General features: G+C 43.6%; 1 protein-coding gene across 1 annotated transcript in view; it reads right to left on the bottom strand.

The window, feature by feature from the left end:
* LOC135556185 (3',5'-cyclic-AMP phosphodiesterase 4B-like) overlaps positions 1 to 6102 on the bottom strand; it is a 197192-nt gene extending 191090 nt beyond the window's left edge. The window contains exon 1 of the mRNA XM_064989176.1: positions 4914 to 6102. Within this exon, the coding sequence (XP_064845248.1) occupies positions 4914 to 5146 (233 nt within the window). The 5' untranslated portion in view covers positions 5147 to 6102. The remainder of the gene's footprint in view (positions 1 to 4913) is intronic.
* Positions 6103 to 24627: the final 18525 nt, after the last annotated feature.

Raw genomic sequence — 24627 nt, 5'->3', positions numbered from 1 at the left:
TAATGCTTTCCCCCCTCTTTCTTGCTCGCTCTCTCTCTCTCTAATGCAGTCTCTCTCAGTGGGGGTACCTAGGTACCTCAGTTGCACATTAAACATTAACGTAGCAGCTTGTTAGAGTGCAGGGTTGGAGAGGTGGAGAGGCACTGTGCTCCTGACTGACACGTAATGGCCGCAGAACCCCACAGAGCCACACTGACCCAAACACAGCTACCTTTGTCTGAATGCAGGGAGAATGGTCAGAGGATGCAACTGAGTTCACCGGTCGGCTCCCCGGAGGTTTCTCATACCTTCAATAGACAGCATCTCTCTTTGTCTGAAATATAGCCATGCCATCACTACAACACAATACGAAAGAGTATTGAATATCCACATCCAGCTTCATTGACTGAAAGGCTTTGTTTATTCCACAACAGCAAATCTGATACAGGCCCAATCCTGCTGGATCCTATTCAAACCACCCTAAGCCAATTGGTAGAATGCGAATGATGTAAGGTATCATTGATTACAGAGCCATATATATGAGAGAGATTGGGTGTCTCCCCGTGTCTATTTCAGCATGTGACTGTCCACGTGAAAAAATGCTGCAGTTTACTATAGAATACTACAGTACTTACTATAGAGCTCTATAGTAAACCGTAGTACACTGTAGAATACTATACTACACACTGTAGTATCCCTCGATCATGAGCAGTACTTACTATATTATTTTGTAGTATACCGTAGAATGCTATAGTAAAAAGTATACTACAGACTGCAAAAACACGACAGTAAATACTACAGTAATGAATGTCCGCAAAAACACAACAGTCTGCTAAACCACTACAGTACATATACCCTGTCCATTCCCCTTCTCATATCCCAATTTGTACCACCCAGAGTGAGACACCTACATGCCAAGTATAGACCTTATCTTGTTATAGCTTACAGAAAAGAGCAGATGCCCTGAACTATCTGTTCAGACCTCATTCATACCTACAGGTTATGGAGCATACGGTGTCTGTGGTTTGTCCAGTAGGTTTCCTCACGGAGGAAGCAAAATACAAAATATAGCAAGTACTACAACATGGTCGAGGGATCTTTGCTATGTCAAAGATAATAAAGCAAAAACGCCACAGTAAATACTATATATAGTACAGTATATACTCATTTTGTTTACTGCCGTATTTATACTATAGCAATGTGCAAATACTACAGTATAATACAGTCATTTCTGCAAAACTACAATACAATCATGTCCGCAACACTACAGTAACTTTAGTCCGCAAAAAAAAAACACTACAGTGAATAATATAGTATCTATACCATAGCACACTAACGTATGTTTTCATGTCGTTGTGTAGCTGAGCACTGGCCCCTTTGAGGTATTAGAGCAGGCATAGTCATTGCGTGTCTCAGAGCCTTAATTGGCGGCTCGCATAATATTACAATTGTACATGTGAGACTACCAAATACAGCACAATCTCAAATAGATTCTGAGCAGTCAAATTTCACAAACATAAACTGCACTATTTCGCTCATCCAATAGGTGGCAGCATATGATAGATACTGAGCTTTGCATCAACGTGAGGTTGAGTAAACTGTTGCTTCGCCCTCAAAGCAGATAGCTACGGAGGCGGGAGGCGAAGGGCCAAGCAAAGCAATAGTGTAACCCAATTCGAATGCACATGATTTGGGGCGCATCAAAGTGAGTGTTCATCACCATCTTTGGCCAAATCGAACTCCCTGGCAATGAACATGTAAAACGGACCGGTATGTAGTAGTCAAGCACGATCACAAAAGGCAACAGAAATGAGCAACCTGCCACTCGAACGGAACAGGAAAACGAGGAGGGTGATGGTGAGGAAGCTAGTGGACCTGCACACACAAATGACGAGGGACAAGCTAGCCAAAAAGAAAAAGACACGGCTGCAGTTGAATGTGAGGTTATTGAACTGGAGGCAAATGACACCCTGATAGCCGAGCTGAGAACGGGTCTTTCCCCACTAATGGTACATGGTCCCTGACACAGAGTAACCAGCTCTGAAGGAGTGCAAGCAAAAGGTCATGTCCTATTTTATGACTTGTGAGTCAACATTTTCAAACAATGACATTCTGAAAATGAAACACAGGAATAGGCTGACCAATGCTTTCCCAGACTGCCATCTCAATGCACAAGTATTGCATACGGAGAGTCACGGAGCAGCAGGCACACTTCCACTCATCAGACTATTAAGCATGCTCTTCAATTGGGGTGTGTACACATCCCTATTTGTTTTATGTGCTATATTTGGAGTTGACTTCTATTGAAAGCATTGCATGAACAGACAAAACAACGTAATTGAGGTATGTCATGTTAATTTGCAGTTAACGTGGTAAGGTGGTGGCTCTCTCAGTGTTCTGAACTCTGCCAATGAGGCTCCCTGGCCAGAATTAGTGACTACCACTGCATTAGACTATAAGGAAGGTTTAAGACGACAGATGTCAAGGTGATTGAAACACATCCGCTTCCACATTGCAGTCACCCACTTGGACTAAGACATATGCATGAGCACAATATGTTTCTGGGGCTTGAAATAGTGAACCTATTTGGGCGTGAGAAACCATTGCAAATTACAGCCCTTAGGGTTCTTAAACATTTGATTTTCTATTACATTGCCATCTAACATCACATGACATCAGCAAGGATCTTTCTTCACAGCTGTAAGTCAATGCAAAATCAAACCATTCAAGGCCTGTCTCGCTGTGGGTCACAAACCCCCCTATATGGTCCCTATGGAGTCCTTATGCTTTCTATACATAGAGTGCATTCAGAAAGTTTTCAGCCTTATTCTAAAATGGATTACATAAATAAAAAATCCTCATCAATCTACACACAGTACCCCATAAAAACAAAGCCAAAAAACTTATTTACATAAGTATTCAGACTTTTTAATACCCGGTTTACATTGATGCTTCTTGAGATGTTTCTACAACTTGATTGGAGTCCACCTGTGGTAAATTAAATTGATTGGACATGATTTGGAAAGGCACACATCTGTCTATATAAAGTCCCACAGTTGATTGTGCATGTCAGAGCAAAAACCAAGCAATGAAGTCATAGGAATTGTCTGTAGAGCTCCAAGACAGGATTAGATGTAGAGGCACAGAGCTGGGGAAGGGTACCAAAACATTTCTGCAGCATTTAAGGTCGCCAAGAACACCTCCAAGACTCTTCCTAGAGCTGGCCGCCCGGTCAAACTGAGAAACCGGAGGAGAAAGTCCTTGGTCAGGAAGGTGACCAAGAACCCGATGGTCACTTTGACAGAGCTCCAGAGTTTCTCTGTGGAGATGGGAGAAACTTCCAGAAGGAAAACCATCTCTGCAGCACTCCAACAATCAGGCCTTTATGGTAGAGTGGCCAGATGGAAGCCACTTCTCAGTAAAAGGCTTGACAGCCCTCTTGGAGTTTGCCAAAAGGCACCTAAAGACTCTCAGACTATGAGAAACAAGATTCTCTGGTCTGATGAAACCAAGATTAAACTCTTTGGACTGAATGCCAAGTGTTACGTCTGGAGGAAACCTGGCACCATTCCTACGGTGAAGCATGGTGGCGGCAGCATCATGCTGTGGGGATGTTGTTCAATGGCAGGAACTGGTAGACAGGTAAGGTTCGAGGGAAAGATGAACGGAGCAAAATACAGAGAAATCCTTGATGAAAACCTGCTCCAGAGCGCCCAGGACCTGACCTGTCTCTGAATGTCCTTGAGTGACCCAGCCAGAGCCCGGACTTCAACATGAAAATAGTTGTGCAGCGAGGCTCCCTATCCAACCTGACAGAGCTTGAGAGGATATGCAGAGAAGAATGGGAGAAACTCCCCAAATACAGGTGTGCCAAGCTTGTACCCAATACCCAATAAGACTCGGGCCTGTAATCGCTAGCAAAGGTGATTCAACAAAGTACTGAGAAAAGGGTCTGAATACTTATGTAAATGTGATATTTCAGTTTTCTATTTTTAACAAATATGCCAACATTTCTAAAAACGTGTTTTTGCTTCGTCATCATAGGGTATTATGTGTAGATTGATGAGTAAAAATAAGGCTGTAACGTAATAAAATGTGGAAAAAGTGAAGGGGTCTGAATACTTTCCGAATGCACTGTAATATCTCACATAAAAGGATGTCACACACACACACACACACACACACACATACACACACACACACACACACACACACACACACAACTTCACATCCACATAGACAGACAAACACAGACAGAGACATGCCACGCACATGCTGACATCCACAGACACACAGACAGGCTTGTGTCGAGAGATCGCAGAGGAGAAGGGCAGAGGAGTGAGAGACAGCTGTGTAGAGCCAGTGAGTGTATGCTTCCAAACCCAGCTCCATATAGACCCATAGCTCAAACAGGCATAACGCCCTTCACTCCTCCACCTGAAACATCTTGCTCTCTCACAAGAAAGCACACACACACACACACACACACACACACCACACGCAACACAGTAGGACCCCGATCCTAATCACGCACAACGTGTGGAACAGAGCAAAGTGGAAGGAGACGTGACGTTCACTATCAAGACGTCAAGACATTCCTCAAAACACACAGTCACCTTGCGCCCCTCTAGCAAAGCCACAGACCCCCTCTATCAATACATAACAGTAGCTCCATCTCAGAGCCTTATTAGTTAACCTTGTACACGCACAGTCCAGGGTCCACCCTCCCAGCCCCAAGCTCTTCCCACCCTCCGTGGCTCAGTTAGTAGAGCATGGCGCTTGCAACACCATGGATTGTGGGCTCATTCCCCACCCATACAAAAATGTATGCATGGATGACTGTAAGTCGCTTTGGATCAAAGCATTTGCTAAATTGCATATATTATTTATTTTATGATTTATCCTTCCCCATCTCCCCTGTCAGTCCTCCTTACCAGGTGTGAGCGACGGTGAAGCGCCGACGGTGGCGGATTCCCCCCTTGTTGACCATGAGCCTGCGGAAGAGGCGCGGGGAGCTGCGGGGGGATAGTTTGGGCGAGGTGGCGCCCCGCTTCCCCACCTGGCCAGTGTTCAGCTTGGGGGGCTCCAGCTCCAGGTGCATGTGTTCTTTAAAGGTCCTGATGCATCCGGAATCAGCGTCCGGAGCACTCAGCTCGTTGGATGACATGCTGATGGACAGACGAGGAAAACAGTGGAATCTTTCAGATGGACACCGGCGCTCAATTCCGATTTTTTTCTGTCCTTTCTTTCGTTTGCTCTCTGGCAGAGGCTATGGCATGCACAGGCAGGCAGAGCCGAGGGCTGGAGGGAAGCAAAGCGATTGAGGCTAATACACTAACACATGCACACAAATGCCTGCTTTCACACAGTGTGTGTGGCTTTGCCTCCACTCTCTCGCTCTTTCTCTCTCTGTGCTCACTCCTTCTCAGCTTCAGGGATTAGCAACCAGAGTCCTCTCTCGCTCTCGCTGTATCTTCTCTCTCTTTTGCGAGACTTCCTCAAAGCTCAGAGGGCAATGATTTCAGTCTTTCCGTCTTCTCTTCTCTCCTCTTCAACAGGTGCTAGTAGAGTCTTCGTCCTCCTTCCAAGGAAGAAGAAGAAAACTGCTCCCGTGTTCTCTTCTTTCTTCCCCACCTCTCAGTCTTCCTCTCTTTCTCTCTCTCTCTCTCTCTCACTCTCTCTCTCCTGCTGGGTCTGCCTGTCGTTGTGTGTCTGTAACGTGCACACCCGGCAGCGTTCCCTCCCTCCACTCTCTCAGTCCATTCAGTGTAGAGAATCTCCCTAATGAAAAATTCACCAGCAGGCCTGCAAGCTGCTCTGCTCTTTGCCCCTTATCAACGGCTACCCTCCTCAGGCAGACACTCCTAGAGAGGCAGACTCTGTCCTCTCCCCTCTGACAGCTACTGTTGTCCAGGGCTAGGTCCCCGTCAACATAAACACACACACACATATAAACACACACACACACACACACACACACACACACAAAAACACACACACACACACACACACACACACACACACACACACACACACACACACACACACACACACACACACACACACACACACACACACACACAGCAGGACAGTGGATTGAGAGGCTAGCTGTGCGATTGGGATGCGAAGAGTCACATGCTCCACTGTTCATTCAGAATAAACATGAGGGGCTCAGTGCTAGCACGCAGCTTCACCCCCCCCCCCGGCTCTGATTGGCTGCTGGTTGTTTTGACGACAGGCAGGCAAGGACAGGGACAGGTTGCCATGTTTCTTGGTGATGTGGCTGAATCTGAATTGTAATGATAATAATATGACATTTTGCCGAACGCAAATAGACACACATACATGAGCGCACGCACAGACACAGACACACACACCTGTTCCAACAGAGTGCATAGTAACCCAATGCATTGTCAAACACCGCAAATACACATAGGATTGCACAACCGAATTCAGCAACCCTTCATGGTAACAAATTGCCCAGAATAGTCTGCATAGTGACACACTGACAAAGTGCATGAAGGACACACACACACACTCAGAGAACATTCCATCACAATCTATGTATGTCATTCACAATCAGACAGCCATGTAATTAAACCTGTTGTGCTGTGAAGGAGGAGGCTAGAACTCATCTAACTGTGAGATTACCCCCCACAGAGACCAGGCAGACTGCTGAAAAAGCGAGACGTATCTGCCAGGTACTGTAAAAAAAAAAGAAATGTATTGTTTATTTCACTAGAATCTATTTAACTTGCTTTGGCAATGTAAACATATGTTTCCCATGCCAATAAAGCCTTGACATTGAAATTGAATTGAAAGAGAGAACAATAGAGAGAGAGAGAGAGAGAGAGAGAGAGAGAGAGAGAGAGAGAGAGAGAGAGAGAGAGAGAGAGAGAGACAGAGAGAGAGTGGAAATAAGATATTTTGGTAACACTTCATTGGAATCGATAGAATGATTGGCAAAACAAGTGTTGCATTTCTCTTTCTGTGTTGGTGACCCCCGTATCATATCGATGAGGATTTATTGGCACTTGACACAACAACAGGGTTTTTGGTGTGTGCAGTTTATAAGGTGCTTTATAAGGGAAAAAAATAAAAAAATACTATTGTTGTGTACAGTATGTGTAGATAGTACATTTTATGTTCATGTTTTCAATATATCTCAAAATACCTCTGCATATTGGTTATTGATTCGGACACTTTAAAACGGTGTTTGGACATTGGGCTATTTATTTACCAATATGTCTTGTCAACAGGAAGTAATGACAGCATCATTTTCAACTTAATTAAGTTTCAGGAACAGAAATTGAACATTCAACATACAACGGTGGTCTACTTAATCAGGTAAGACCTGCTGAATGAGTGCAGAAATATGCTGCTGTGACAGGTGTCGATTGCCTCTGAGCTGTGTTTTGATCGGCTTACATATGACCAAAGGATCAGGGTTGTTGTTGATCTTTATTCTGATAGAGAAACAAACAACATCCACAAATGGAATGTTGTGGTGCCCTTTATGCGCCAACTCCTCTCTTCCACAAGAGTACAGTAGCGAGGGCGAAAATAACAATGGTCTTGTTTGACAAAGATACAATATATTGCAATGTACAGTATCAAATATACTGTAGCTATTGTACAGTATAGCCTATGGGCGTGGGCTAGCCAACGTTCATAAATAACAGCCAGGTGTTGTATACAGTTGGTACATTATGTGCACTTGCAAACTAACAGTAAAATATCACCAACATATCATAAAACAAAAACACCTCATAAAAGAAATAAACAACGGCCATAAATGAAGTGTTTGATGCACCAACTCCTCTGTAAAGTACAAATTAACAAAAGGGGACATGAATAGCCATGCTAGCCCAACGACGACAGTACAATAACTAGATAGCATGTACAGCATTCACAAATCAATAAATAAAAAGTTCATGAAATACATGCATATCACAATATATTGGTGGGAGACGATTATAGTACACTGTCAGTGAACATAAAAACGCATTATATGTGTTTTAACACATAGGACCTCTTCCACATGGGTATAGTAGACAGGGAGGATGTAAGGTGGGCAGGGGATGTTCATAAGGGGGAGTACAGAAGGAGAAGGAAGCATGCAACATTAAAAAGGGCACATACAACCACAAAAGGAGTGTACACTAATATCAGGCATGTGAACTATTCAGATTTTGTGTAATTATACAACATGGAATTCAAACACTTGTTATACTGTAATTGATTTATGTTGATGATTTACCATAAATCAGGGTCAACACCAATTGTGGGCACGTTCGAGGTTGTAGTTATTTAGAGCGCAGATGGGAAGACCTTGACGTGGTGCCTTAATTCCTGGGATAAATAAATAAGTGCAGCAACGCATCCCATCCAAAAGTGAGAATGTTCTTCAACTGTGAAACCCTCGCAAGGTTATATGATGAAATAAGAGGTTGTCTTATGACGATTTTTGGTGCATGTATAAGCCATTGATCAACCAGGCTTAATAGCTGTTGTGTCAATAAGGTGGCTTGTTTTCATTTGGCTAACAATTATAATGTGGTGTCATGACATTGGCCTGGGGGTAGGTTTATGACAGTCATAAATACCTCTTCCCCCCTTCCTCTCTCTACCCTACTGATGTTACATTTGCAAACCCCTTGGTTAACATAGAGATTCTGGGAACATCAGAAGGTGGGGGGAAACTATATTCTGGTAATCCGACCAATTGAACATATGCAGTGGGACTTAATGAATATGATGTCAGTCAGGTTGTCATCTGAGACGTTCTCATCAATGATAAGATGACATAAACTCTACAGTGGAAAGTCTACACATCAGAGTTATCGTATTCACATGGAATTGTTGTTCACATTAAATGTTTGAATATGAAATTATGTGAGAATTGGGTTTTCATGAGTGAATTAGGCCCGACTCAGTGGCCTGCCCACGTGAAGAGACATAGGTTGTAAACTATGAAACACACCCATTTTCTTCCTTCCTATATAAAGCCTTGACGACAATATAACCTCCTGTTCCGAGGATGTGAGGACAACGGTCCGATGTCAAAATGGTTCAGATAATAACTACAGAACGAAGCCAACGTCAGCATGAGCTTTGGTTGCGAACGGTATGAACAGTCTTCCCGCTCTTTCACTCAAACCCAGCCCCTTTTCTTTTGTGTAACAAGCGGTCATATCTGTTCCGCAGCTAGGGACGTTTTCCTTTATGATATAATTTGTAAGTTATGATTAATTATGTGTATGTGTAATTCTGTGTGATTAGCTAGGTATTTAGTAAATAAATAATTAAACCCAATTTTGTATTGCTGATTCAACTTGTTAGCCAGGGTTCGTGAAAATAACCAAGAATTTACAACTTTCAGATGAGACTGAATTAAGGTGACGATTAACATTGACTGCTATTGATGTAAAATATTACTAGGTCTTTAAGAGTTTATTTGGAAGATAACAGCTCCATAAATGTTCTTTTGTGTTGCCCGACTCTCTAGTTAATTACATTTACATGATTAGCTCAATCAGGTAATATTAATTATGGAGAAAGGATTTTATATAATAGCATGTCATATCACTTAATCCGGCATAGCCAAAGACACGACAACATGTATCACTAGCCACTTTAAACAATGCCACTTTTATATGTTTACATACCCTACATTACTCATCTCATATGTATATAATGTACTCGATACCATCTACTGCATCTTGCCCATGCCGTTCTGTACCATCACTCAATCATATATTTTTATGTACATATTTTTTCATTCCTTTACACTGTGTGTATAAGGTAGTTGTTATGGAATTGTTCGTTTTAGATTACTCGTTGGATATTACTGCATTGTCGGAACTAGAAGCACAAGCATTTCAAATAACATTTGATTTGATTTGATTTAATCAGAGGTGTGAATGGTAGTGCTAATTTGTTCACACCCACTATCCCACGTTGCCCTGCTGTTTACAGATTCATAGTGTGGAACCACCAGAAAGATATATACAGTTGTTGTATCTGTCCACAGAAAGAGAGATGGATTGCGGGACGCACCTATAGCTGTGTCCTTCCCCTGCTGAGTGAAAGCCATGGGAGACCATAAACCCTACTGTTCCTGTACATTGTTCATTTACATCTATCTCACTTTACTGCACTGCAGCCTCATCCTGTTGTTTGAAAGCTATGGGAGACCAAACACCATAACCCCTAGTGTTGCTGTACCTCTGTGTTTGTTAATCCACAGCTATGTCACCACCTGCAGTGTGAGAAACCCTATGTGACAGCATACCTGGCAAGCGTTAGTTAGTTCATGCTTCCTTGGCCTTTATGCTGTAGAGTGAACCGCCGGGCGTCAGTGAGTGTACTGAGGAGGGTTACCAGGCAGAGTGTTTGGGGAGGCAGGGGGCTGATGAGCTGAAGTACGGGAGGCTCAGTGAGAGGTCTGGAGAGTAGGGATGTAGGGGGAAGGAGGCAAGAGAGGCATTCATTAGAGGCTGTTGGCCTGAGGGCTAGTGAGGCAGGGGAATGAAGAAGGCTCAGTGAGAGGTAGTGGGCGAGATGCAAGGGGTTAGGGGTTCTGGGAGTGAGACCTAGAGATGAGGTCTTATGTAACTCAGGGTCTTACATAAATTGTCCCTTGCAGATGAGTGAACACAGTGATCGAAGACACCATGCTCCCCCGGTACAGATACAGCTCTCTCTGCAGAGACGCGTGGCTGGCTGTCCACTCATAGAGGAGAGAGAGACAGAAAGAAAGAAAGAAAGAAAGAAAGAAAGAAAGAAAGAAAGAAAGAGAGAAAGAGAGAGAGAGAGAAAGAAAGAGAGAGAGAGAAAGAAAGAGAAAGCCCTGTACTTCAGTGTGTTGCTGTGGGTTGGAGAGTGATATGGAAAGAAATGGAGAGGGAAGAGGGAGAGGGGAGGTAACGATGGATGGGGAGAGAGAAAGCAAATCCTGGGGCTTTTCAAGTATTCTCAGCACACTTTCCAGCACATTTTGTAGATTTATATTTGGAATGTGTGAGAGTGACACCCTGAGAGCGAGGGATGTAGAGAGACAGAGGGAGAGAGAGCGAGAGAGAGAGAGAGAGAGAGAGAGAGAGAGAGAGAGAGAGAGAAGGGAGAGCGGAGTGGAGTGGAGCCCAGGCTCAGAATAATCCGTCTCTCTCTCTGACATTTTCAGGGAGCTCAGAGATTTCTCACTGGGTGCTTAGGAAAGCAGACAGTAATTCCATTAAAATAACAATTCTGTAGTCTCAACTTTAAAGCTTTAAACTGCACCAGACAGATGCTCACTTAGCTTCATAAACTATCTTTATTAGACTCCTAGGCACACAGTAACACACCCTACAGAATAACCTGTCACTCGACAAAATGGCTGCTGTAAGTGAACGAGATGAGCAACCTTGACATTGAACCAACCAGATCTTACAAGAAGGTAGAGTAACATCTCTGTAAGTACAGTGTGATACAGTACAATTACAATACTGGCACTGTTAAAGGTACAATCAGCAAGACCACATCATCATACACAACAGGGCCACTTCCTGTGCTCAAACAGTTCAAGTCAAGAATTGGCTCTTCACATCACATTTTGTGTCCTGCCTTGTGGCACACTTACATTGGGAAGCGCCACTGTTGTCCGAATGTTGGAAGTCACCTTGTCATGTGTGATGTCATCTTGTCATCTTAGTGTCATCTAAGTGTTCGTCTAAGGCAGTGTTTACACAGGCAGCTCAATTCTGATATTTTTTTTCAGGAATTGGTCTCTTTGAAAAAAATCTGATATGAAAAGATTGAAAAAAAAAAATCTGATATGAAATGTGATTGCTCAAAAGACCAATTAGTGGAAAAATATATCATAATTGGGCTGCCTATGTTAACAGAGCATATGTGTCATCAAAGTGTAATTTTAGTGTAATCTTGATTAGAGCTTCATCGGCATCATTTGCATTACCACCATCCTCTTTCTCCTCATCCTCGCCATTATTATCATCTCAGTGACACTCCATCCTGTCTCTAACATGCCGAACAGGCATCCTCCTGAGAGGAAGTCTGTCTGACTTCCATAGCTCTCCTCCACCCTTCCATCCCCCTCCTCTCCTGTCTAAGCACTTCCAGGTTAGAGGTCAGGTGGAAGGAGTCTGTCAACAGCTTTATTAAACATCAGATCAGAGAGGACACTCGCGCACGCACACACACACACACACACACACACGCACACACGCACACGCACACGCACACACACACACACACAAACACACGCACACGCACACGCACACACACGCAGGCAGGCTGACACGCACACAGGAAATTAAGAGGAGAAACAATCTTTGAAACAACCTCAGATGACGTTGCTAGATGACTAAACAGACAGACACAAACACGCACAGGGACACACACACACACATTGAAAAGGAGGGCAAAGTCCAATTTCCTTTGCCATGGATTACAGGCACCCACCTAGACCAAAGCGGATTAAACGGTATTGGAATGGGCAGTGGTATGTGACATTATACTGCTGCAGCACAAACAAAGGTAATCCAGTACAGACATATATTCATGTCATTGGTGTCACATTGGTGCCAAAACCCAATCAAATGGTGAATGGCATCAGGGGAGGCAGAACTTACAAGGAGACAAAACACAAAGAAAACTGCTCCTCAGAGGGATTGCACGCACACGCACACACACACACACACACACACACAAACAGTACTCCTTAGTGAGCCACAAACACACCAGTCATCCACTAACAGTTGACCTATTAAGGCCTGCTTGAATCCAACCTGAGAATACACTCCCCCCACACACACACACACACACACACACACACTCTCTCTCTTTCTCTCGATCGAGTACTCGCGTCCTCTAACAGTCCAAAAATCAATGCTAGATGGACCCTGTTCTCCAATGCAATTGTGTCACGACAGCAAGAAAAATAATTGTTTCCCAAAATAACTGCCTCCCAGCCTTTCTCCCGCCTCCCCTCACCTACCAGCCTCTCTCCCCCTCCCCTCCCCACCTCTCCCCTCACCTACCAGCCTCTCTCCCCCTCCCCTCCCCACCTCTCCCCTCACTTACCAGCCTCTCTCCCCCTCCCCTCCCCACCTCTCCCCTCACCTACCAGCCTCTCCCCCTCCCCTCCCCACCTCTCCCCTCACCTACCAGCCTCTCTCCCCCCTCCCCTCCCCGCCTCTCCCCTCACCTACCAGCCTCTCTCCCCCCTCCCCTCCCCGCCTCTCCCCTCACCTACCAGCCTCTCTCCCCCCTCCCCTCCCCACCTCTCCCCTCACTTACCAGCCTCTCTCTTCCTGGGAAAAAAAAGTGATAAAAAGGTGCAGTACAAGAACAACACCATGAGAGGGTAGAATGGGGAGGGGCTGGGGAATATTCATGTAAAGAATGACATCACACCCAACCCCATCACCCCATATTGAACAATTAATGGAGGTTGGGGGGGGGGGGTAAATGGTGCGTAAAAGCAGAAAAAAGGACACAGGTGTTAAATGCCATGGTTCAGAGTGTCACCGCGGTAAGGGATCCCAGTACAGAGCACTTTCAAACACACACAGCAGTGGGTCTCTCCACAAGAACACTTACTCACACACAATTAGACACACGACATGCACACACAGCATCTTAGTAGAGGAAACACACACACGATGATGAAGCCTATGCTTTACCCCCCCCCCCCCCCCACCACCCTTGCACATATTGGGTATATGGGTAGAGGCTACAGTAACACGGCATCTCTTAGTTAAACCAGGTCAACAGACTCTAGGCACAGCATCTTTCTAAAATAACAGCCTTCAGCAAAGTACTAGTCCTACTCGCAGTCAACCACTCACAGGCTCACAAACACACCAGCTATACTGGTTAACGATTTTCCAGAAGAAGCTTTGAAACCAATAGCAGTAGGTTCAGACATATTGGCAGATAACAAACACATTGTGGGATTACCTAATGAGCACACCCAATCCAAATGGGGCAGAAATGTCAACGTGCCATCTCGTTAATATTAAACAGATTTGCCCGTTGAATGTTTTTAATATGTGGCTTTGGTTTGAACAAACTACGCAAGTCAATGATGTAAGAAGCCCTCATGAGCAACGGTATTGCACAGGAAGGTGCTTTCTTACCTGTTTGACTTTGTTCAATAGAAAGTAACAGCGTATTTGAACGCAGGAGACAATGGAAAGGAAAATTGAATGTGACATCGCCCTCTTCTGGCAGAACATGGAAACACAAGCTTTCGCCAATTCACCCTTTCATCATGTATGTTGATTGGCTAGATGTCCTTCCCGGCGGTGACAGGCTGATGATGCTGACAGTTCCTGCTTCGATCCAGTCTCTCACCCCCTGGTGGGCCTGTGTTTCTCCCACACACACAGACACACAGCGTTCACAGGAAGGTTGTTATGGTAAAGAGAGTCTGAGCTGTCAGTCAGTCCTCCCAGGCAGTGATAACCCTGTGACTCTGCGGGCTCTCTACGTCAGACAGCCACTCCAGTGGTCCGTTAGGTCAAAGGTCAACAACACTACCCACGGTCTATGCACCCAAGGGTCTGTCACATACACACTGTCTATACAGGCATAGCACACAACGCAGAGGAAACCTATAGATTACAATAAAGCACATCCATTTCACACAAGTAGACCGTATTGATCCTCCCTCTTTCTTGCAGGCAAACACACAGGCATGCACAAACACACAGACTCAGACACAGATACACAGGCATACAGGCATAACAGACACACACTTAATTTGAACCAGATCCTGCCAGCACAGGTTCTGGCACCTCTCAGTTTTGGACTGTTTCGTTCTGGAACCCATTTGCCAGGATCCGGTACCTCTCGTGTCATGATAAATCATTTTTTACTGTTTGCAATGTCTGAATTCTAATAAAAGCAATCAGAGTTAATTCAAGTTGAATCCTCTGTAATTGTCCTGGCTTCCCCCTTTAAAAAAAAGTTGTGTGAAAACATGCCTGATACTCTAAGAATGTATTTGTGTTGGGGCGGCCTGGGTTTATGGTTTCCACAACATTGCAGCCTATATAGACCAACGCTTGGACATTGCTGTGGTGAGAGAGAGAAGAGCGTCTGTATCTCTCTGAGATACACTTTTTATGATCTTTCTCTCTCTTTGCTCTGATAGACATGAGCCTGCAACTCCAGCGATGCACTTCAACATTTATTTCATTATAGAATCATAGCCACCGGAAGGGCGCTGGAGGTGCTGCAGCACCTCTGATGAATTGAAATACATTTGTCAAAGTTATAGAATCACTGCTGTCTGTTCAGAATGAAATGAAATACACTGAACAAAAATATAAGCATGGCAATTGCACGCTCCCTTGAAACTTGAGACATCTGTGGCATCGTGTTGTGTGACAAAACTGCACATTTTAGAGTGGCCTTTCCTTGTCCCCAGCACAAGGTGCACCTGTGTAATGATCATGCTGTGTAATCAGCTTCTTGATATGTGACACCTGTCAGGTGGATTATCTTGGCAAAGGAGAAAAGCTCACTAACAGGAAAGTAAACAAATTTGTGCACAAAATTTGAGCAAAATAAGCCTTTTGTGCGTACGGGACCAGGACTTCACATCTTTATATTTTTGTTCAGTACAATTCCGAATACTACACCGGGAGAAGGCCTATAATTTAGAGGATCAATAGCTTATAACAAAAATAGCATATAGTTATGAACGCGCTGCAAATCTGTCAGCAAACAGCATGTAGCCAAAACAGGCCTTTTGCTATATTTCAAATACAATCACGAGAAAAGACAGGTTGGAAAACAAATAAACCCTGCTGACAATAGAAGACCAATCTGTCTATAGGCTAACAAGTTAATTAACTTCCAAATAGGCCTATTGACGGAACAGCAATGTTTTACAAGAGAGAGATAAGCTTTTGACACGAGCGCATCGGCCATCGCCAGTGAGTGAGTTGCTCGTCCTTGTCGGAGTCAGCGAAACTCATATTGTACAAAATGTGTGTCTCCACACACTTAGGCCTAAGCTATTGACCGATTCAACACCAGGCCATTTTTGTTGATCTCAAGATTCTCAGTTTGTCAAAGTAGCCTATCATTTCCATCATTTATGAAATATCAAAACAACGACTCTGCTGAAGTCTCCAGTCATCTAAAAAGATGTATAATTGTATGAAATGGGTTTATAAAGGTCACATTCTTCCCAGAAGATAGACTACAAAAATAATTCACCCCCGTGTGTAACGTCAGCAAGTGCCTCTACTCTACTGCTCTACGCCAGAATGCAAAAGCGACGGTAATGCACACAATGCTTTATTATAAAGTTCCAGTATCTCAAGGGCCCCTCAGGTCACCCCTCTATCGGGCTCACTTTTTGTTCCGGCACCTCCCATTTACAAATTAAGCACTGCACACACGCACCGACCAACTTCCATTAGCACAGCCTGTGCAGCTATTTGAAGTCTAAAGAGCCTCTCCCAGGGACTACAGTGGGAACAAATCTCAGCAGGATCCCATAGAGAATAGTCCATCCAGCCTTCACTTCCGTGGTCTCAATGGGGTTCACACTTCAATAGCTTTCACAGCAGATAGCCCACAGTTATGGTAATTCTCTAAGGGCTGGAGACTGGCAGCAAAAGTGCAGTAATCCTCAGAGGCTCCATCCACTTATTATATAAGTAGATACGTAACGTAATTGGGCCAGAAGGAGCCATAATAGGTATATCAGTGGGCAATTCCAGTGTAAAAAATGGTGATGATGGGAGTTATTATATGAAATGGTACAGTCAGTCTTTTTGGGGTTCTAATCGATCTATATTATCAGCAGAGGAGTTTAGTCTGGAATATAATGGAGAAAAGTTGAGTGTGTATGTGCCTGCATATGTGTGTGTGTGCTCACCACTCCGGGTCAACCGGCGTAATGTCGATGCGGGGTGGGATGCAGAAGGGGAGGGAGGTGGGCCGGACCACCCAGTCATTGTCAGGGGTTCGCGACCTCTCGGCCTGTCGCCACGACAACGGGGGCAGCTGCAGGTTCCCGGAGAAACGCCTGCATCCCCGGCGTAGGTCGACGCCCAGCGTGCAGGAATACTCACTGAAAACACAGTCTGTGGGCTTTTTATTGTCCTACAGAGAGAGAGAGGAGGGTAGAGGAGTGGAGAGAGAGATATGAGAGAAAGAGGGGGAGAGAGAGAGAGGGAGGCGAGGTAGAGAGAAAGATGAAGGAGAGAGAGAAATAAATAAATAGCTGGATTATAAGAAAAACAAATACTTTTGATAAATACAAGATAAGCATGGAATGACATCATATTGATGATACTGTCTGTCCTGCACACTCAGAGCATCTTTCAACCTGACTACTTTGGCCACTAAGTGGCACCAAAGTCGTTGTTTTCAATGGCAGCTGATTTCAGCTTAAACAACAGAGAGATGCAGCCTGATGTTATTGGACAGAATTACTCTCTTCTTTTTGAGTTCATGATGGATCAGACCACAGCAGCACCCTCCCTCATCACTTCACTTGCTCCAAAACAACATATTCTCCGTCTGGCATGTACCACTGAGTGTGTCTAATGTAGAGATTCCACTGAGTCCCTTAGTCCCTCCAAGCGAATGGCCTCACAGTTTTTCTCAATTGGCTTGGCAAAATCTGGGAAACAACGTTCCATACTCTCAAAACCATTAACACATCTGATAAGATACATAGCTCAAATCAACATGTATATAGTGTTCGGTACTGAAAATATGAAATATACTTATTCATGTCACTGAGGGAGAGAGGGGAATGTATAACGTGTACATTCTGTCCGGATATGTTATTGTTAGCCATCAGGGATCCTATGGGAGGGAAAAAGACACAGTCCGGTCCGAGTCAACATGACAGCCGTGAGTTGGGGAGGAGTGAGCACTTTGGGGCAGAGGTCAGGTCAGATGACGTGAGGAAGAACTTGGTTGGAGCTTTCATAGTGTCCGTCAATTTCTTACTCTGATATTTAGAACCTTACGCCGGCACCAGAAACAAGTTAAGCACAGTTCCTACACATGATACCACTCATTCTGACATCTTGGGGAGATGAGTCGTAGGCTGAACCAATAATAGGATACAGACCTAGAAAGCCTGAGCTTATTCAGTAGTCCCATTGTGCTACGACCGGTCATAGCTTGAAAGAGGGTAAGTCCCGAGCAGGATAGTTCCTGTGGAGGGTAAGTCTCGTAGCTTTAAAGAGGGTAAGTCCCGAGCAGTATAGTTCCTGTGGAGGGTAAGTCTTGGAGGTAAAGGGTAAGTCCCGAGCAGGATAGTTCCTGTGGAGGGTAAGTCTCGTAGCTTTAAAGAGGGTAAGTAAAGAGGGTACGAGCAGTATAGTTCCTGTGGAGGGTAAGTCTTGGAGGTAAAGGGTAAGTCCCGAGCAGTATAGTTCCTGTGGAGGGTAGGTCTTGGAGGTAAAGGGTAAGTCCCGAGCAGGATAGTTCCTGTGGAGGGTAAGTCTCGTAGCTTTAAAGAGGGTAAGTCCCGAGCAGTATAGTTCCTGTGGAGGGTAAGTCTCGTAGCTTTAAAGAGGGTAAGTCCCGAGCAGTATAGTTCCTGTGGAGGGTAAGTCTCGTAGCTTTAAAGAGGGTAAGTCCCGAGCAGTATAGTTCCTGTGGAGGGTAAGTCTTGGAGGTAAAGGGTAAGTCCCGAGCAGGATAGTTCCTGTGGAGGGTAAGTCTCGTAGCTTTAAAGAGGGTAAGTCCCGAGCAGTATAGTTCCTGTGGAGGGTAAGTCTTGGAGGTAAAGGGTAAGTCCCGAGCAGTATAGTTCCTGTGGAGGGTAGGTCTTGGAGGTAAAGGGTAAGTCCCGAGCAGGATAGTTCCTGTGGAGGGTAAGTCTCGTAGCTTTAAAGAGGGTAAGTCCCGAGCAGTATAGTTCCTGTGGAGGGTAAGTCTCGTAGCTTTAAAGAGGGTAAGTCCCGAGCAGTATAGTTCCTGTGGAGGGTAAGTCTTGGAGGTAAAGGGTAAGTCCCGAGCAGTATAGTTCCTGTGGAGGGTAGGTCTTGGAGGTAAAGGGTAAGTCCCGAGCAGGATAGTTCCTGTGGAGGGTAAGTCTTGGAGGTAAAGGGTAAGTCCCAAGCAGGATAGTTCCTGTGAAGGGTAAGTCTTGGAGGTAAAGGGTAAGTCCCAAGCAGGATAGTTCCTGTGAAGGGTAAGTCTTGGAGGTAAAGGGTAAGTCCCAAGCAGGATAGTTCCTGTGAAGGATAAGTCTTGGAGGTAAAGGGTAAGTCCCAAGCAGGATAGTTCCAGTTGGAGGGTAAATCTCTTAGAGAGAGGGTAAATCCTGAACAGGGTGGTCCTGTGGAGGGTAAATCTCTTAGAGAGAGGGTAAATCCTGAACAGGGTGGTCCTGTGGAGGGTAAATCTCTTAGAGAGAGGGTAAATCCTGAACAGGGTGGTCCTGTGGAGGGTAAATCTCTTAGAGAGAGGGTAAATCCTGAACAGGGTGGTCCTGTGGAGGGTAAATCCCTAGCGTAGTGGTTTATCAGCCAGACCTGTAAGGAGGGTGAAAGTCTCAGCTGCAGTGGCCATGAGGCAGCATAGTGTGTGTGTGGATGGATAAAGTGTCATGCTTCTGCAGTAGGATAAATGGGTGCCTATAAATTCTGAAGGAGAGCCATATTCAGGGTTAAAAGAAAATCAATAAGATATTTGAACGCTGTTTGATTTGGGTGTATTAGCAGTAGCAATAAAGAGAGGTTGGTTTTATAACCCGTTGGGGCAGGGAACCATGACAGATTATGTGGAAATAGGAAAACAAGTGTGAATCATTTTGGTAATGTGTGTTATCAACAACTGTGATATTCGAAGCATAACACTGGAATAAGACATTAGGTCCGTATTCTCAAGTAATACATTTGCAGACGCTATAATATTGGTTCTAAAACAAGGTATTTTTAAGTGCCATGACCAATTTAATAGGCACAAATACCACAAAACTATTCTCCGGGGAAGTGTGTAGCGCTCCCTTTGGGAAATAGTTAATAAAAGCTGTGTATTAGAGCCGGGAGGAAAGAAGATCTAAACACCCTGGACACCGTCGGGAGAGGTTTCAGAATAATAACTATTGAAATGGGTGACAGAAGGCCCAGATTCTCCCTGTAAAGCAGGGCTAGAGGAAGAGAAGATTAATAAAGCAATGGAGGTGCTGAAAGAGGCGCACAAGCGTTCTACCAATTCAGCTCGGATATGGGAAAAATTGAGCAAACTGGATCAGCATTTCCTTGCTGACGGACAATTCCCATCAAATAAAGAACTCAGAGATGCTGTTGTGGTCTGGCACCATGACATCAATGAGAAATGGCAAGCTCAACATACACGTGTTTTGATGTCGGCAGTTTATCAACAGAAGAGTATAACTTACAAAAAAAACTAAATGAGTAGATGTACTCAGCTGCAAAAAGACTGGGTTGATAGAATTCTATCAAAAAGCACATTGATAGAATTTGTTGATACGTTTAACACGGCCACAGTGAAACCACTAACAGTGGTTTCAATGGCCAAGGTAAGACAAAGAGTAGGGCGATGCCTGTTTAAGATGTGGGGCCGTTGGTCATTGGAAGAATGAGTGTAGGGTGGGAATGGTGCCTGCTGCATTCGGGGGAAATGCTGCCATACATGCGACTGCATGTTTTTCAGAAGAGCAGCAAGAAAATCCTCTAGAATGCAGTGGGAAAATGTTACATAGCAGTGTATGGCCTTGGTCCGACCGATAGTGGTTCATAGAGATTACAGTGTTTATGTGAAGTGAGATGGAGGAGCACACGTCTCAAACAACTTTTTAATACAGTAGATGACAGGGATCAAATATCGCAGGTTCCTTATGATGAGAAAGTGGCTGAATTTGCCACAGGAAAAAGTATTTTGGGTTGAAGAATCCAAGCAGAATGCCAGGGGGATGGGTTCTAAAGAGGTAAGAAATTAAAAATGATATGGCCATACATTCTTGGCAAACTCAGAATACCTTGGGGGGTTTTAATCTCGTGAGACATTTGATGTCGTGTTAATATGATATAGATTTATAGAATGGACAAAAGGGAGGAGGGGTCACGAGAAATTTGCATTGGGGTTATCAAACTTAAAATTAACTTTCCATTTTTTTTTCATGAACATAAAGGGAATTGTGGTGTGGTGGTTATGGAGAATCATGGGGACCAGTGAATCGTTAGACTCGGTGGCGAGATAATGTTGCCGTGTCTAAGGGTAGTACATGCCAAATAAAGGACACATAAACGATGGTGTGGATTAAAACAAACGGTTAATGATTGGAGTGAGGACAGTGGATTTACCATTATCATGTTTGGTTTATAATTAAATCTTTTGGATTGCTGATTAAGATGTAGCATAGTTCATGCTAACGAAATGTATACTTTCTTTTCCAGAAGAGGAAGGGTTTCATTAACTCCCTTTGGAATGTTTCCCAAGACTGTGGTTTTGGGGAGAGCAGTTAGTGATAGGGTTGCAAAGGGTTGGAAACTTTCTGGGAAATTTCCTGAATTTTTCCCAAAAGTTTCCATTGGAGGTTAAGCCCGGGATTTGGGGATTTTTACTTAAATTCATCAAAAACGTTAGCTTATAACAGTGCATTTTTTGGGTGGGATACACATAAGGCAATTCTAGGTCTTGTGGCATATTTGGTTAAACTATCCCCAATTCAATGTAATTGCAACCCTCTGCATGCACAGTGCATTCTTCCATCACATGTACAGCTGATTCTCAAGATCTTGCACACTAATGCGATGCTATTGAGCCCACACTACAACACGGTCTGAGCCAAGGACTACAAGCTTTCTGGTGAGTTTTGATTACAATACGGAGTTGGGTGAATATATTCTATATGACATACCTTTCTTGTTAACCTGTTGAATCTTGGGGCCATTTTTTTTGTGTGTGTGGGGGGGGAATAACGTTCCCAAAGTAAACGGGCTATTTTTCAGGACCAGAAAATAGAATATGTATATAATTGACAGCTTAGGATAGAAAACACTCTAAAGTTTCCAAATCTGTAAAGATATTGTATGTGAGTATAAATCATTTGATTTGATTTGATTTGAAAAACAGAACTGAAATTGCAGGCAAAAGAATCAGAAAAATCCAATCAAGAACGCAGCGGTTTCTAAATAAGAGTCCCTTTCTATGCTCCCCTATTAAGCAGTGAATGGGATATCAACGAGATTCCTTTTTCTATGGCTTCCTTAATGTGTCTAGTATCACAAAACATAGTTTCAGGCTTTTATTTTGAAAAATGAGCGTGTACAACAACATTGCGTCATTGTCCACATGATGGCTCTTTGTTTATTTCTCGCGCAAAAGACAGAGGTAGCCATTTTTCCACCTGGTCTTACTGAAAAAAGCTCTGTCCCGGTTGATATATTATCGAATATATATTTGAAAAACACCTTGAGGATTGATTATAAACAACGTTTGCCATGTTTCTGTCGATATTATGGGGCTAATTTGGTATGTTTTTCAGCGTTGTCGTGAAGAACTAACGGAGCTATTTTGGGCTACAAAAAAAATAATTCTGGAAAAAAGGAACATTTGCTATCTAACTGGAAGTCTGGTGAGTGAAAACATCCAAAGCTCATTAAAGGTAAACAATTTAATTTGATTGCTTTTCTGATTTTCGTGACCAGATTGCCTGCTGCTAGCTAGGCATAATGCTATGCTAGGCTATCGATAAACTTACACAAATGCTTGTCTTGCTTTGGCTGTAAAGCATATTTTCAAAATCTGAGATGACAGGGTGATTATCAAAAGGCAAAGCTGTGTTTGAATATATTTCACTCGTGATTTCATGAATATGAATACTTTCTAGTAAGATTTTTTGTCCGTTGCGTTATGCTACTTAGACAGTTGATGACAATTATCCCGGATCCGGGATGGGTAGATCCAAGAGGCTAGTAAATAGTAGCCTAAAGCAAAGTGTTTTAAATCATTTCTAACTTATTAAACATTTCTACTCGTTAGTTTTTGCTACCATGTGGGTTATAGCTTGCTTGACCCTGCTAACTGAGGAGTGTTAATTCACCTGTTTCCATACATGTTTAATTTTAAAACATGTATCTTACAAAGGAGTTGTTAAATCTAACTGCTTAACTATTCATCTATACATGGAATTGTATTTGTTGCTTTAAAAAAAAAATCCTAATCTTTACAGGAAAATGCCACGGGCCCTATCTGATGTGTGGAGACATTTCACTGCAGCTAATGAAGAAGGAAAAGCAGTGTACATTAGCAAATACTGTACCAAATCATTTGTGAAGAATGCAACAAAGATGCAGAATTATCTGGCCAAGTGCATAAAGTTCCCTCAGCGCTCACAACAAGCAACCTCTGACAAAAATCCCTCTACTTATATTCGAGGTGAAATTTATAAATAAGACACCTTATCAATAGCAACAGCTCATGGTCCTCCTGGAATAAGATTGTTTTTGACTCAGTGGAGGAATGTAGTCAGAGAAATACTGATGAATGTCTTGCTTGACTTGTGTATGCAACTTGTTCACCTCCAATGCTCACAGGCAATGTGTATTGGAAGAGATTTCTGAATGTTCTCCTCCCAGCGTACACCCCTCCAACCAGACACGCTTTATCTACTCATTTGCTGGATGCAGAGTTAAACAGAGTTCAAGTGAAGTTCAAGCAAATCATAGAGAAAGCAGACTATTGCAATAATCTGTGATGGGTGGTCGAATGTTTATGGGAAAGGAATAATTAACCTCTAGCGTCGAGCAATCCCGTATCCGGGAGCGTAATCATAGCCTCAAGCTCATTAGCATAACACAACATTAACTATTCATGGAAATCGCAAATGAAATGAAATAAATATATTGGCTCACAAGCTTATCCTTTTGTTAACCTCTTACATCTATGGGGGCGCTATTTCATTTTTGGATGAAAAACGTTCCCGTTTTAAACAAGATATTTTGTCACAAAAAGATGCTCGACTATGCATATAATTGCTACCGTTCGAAAGAAAACACTCTGACGTGTCCAGAAATACAAAGATATTCTCTGTGCGTCCCCTAGAACGTGAGCTTCAGGCAAAACCAAGATGAGATGGCATCCAGGAAATGACAAGGATTTTTGAGGCTCTGTTTTCCATGGTCTCCTTATATGGCTGTGAATGCAAGAGGAGTGAGTCAACCCTTTCTGTCGTTTCCCCAAGGTGTCTGCAGCATTGTGACGTATTTGTGGGCAGATCATTGGAAGATTGACCATAAGAGACCACATTTACCACGTGTCCGCCCGGTGTCCTGCGCCGAAATTGGTGCGCAAAAGTCACCTGCCAGTATTTTTCCATGCGATACAGAGAGGAAAGCAAGCTTCCACGAACTGCATGTCAATGAAGAGATATGTGAAAAAACACCTTGAGGACTGATTCCAAACAACGTTTGCCATGTTTCGGAATCGATATTATGTAGTTAATCCGGAAAAAGTTTTACGTTGTAGGTGACTGAATTTTCGGTTCAGTTTGGTAGCCAGACGCAATGTAGAAAACGGAACGATTTCTCCTACACACAGACGCTTTCAGGAAACACTGCGCATTTGGTATGTAACTGAGAGTCTCCTCATTGAAAACATCAGAAGCTCTTCAAAGGTAAATGATTTTAT

The sequence above is a fragment of the Oncorhynchus masou genome, chromosome 15, assembly GCF_036934945.1.
Source record: "Oncorhynchus masou masou isolate Uvic2021 chromosome 15, UVic_Omas_1.1, whole genome shotgun sequence".
In the NCBI taxonomy this organism is placed as follows: domain Eukaryota; kingdom Metazoa; phylum Chordata; class Actinopteri; order Salmoniformes; family Salmonidae; genus Oncorhynchus; species Oncorhynchus masou.
Note: the sequence above shows the minus strand (reverse complement) of the source record. Positions and strands in the feature narration are given on the sequence as shown.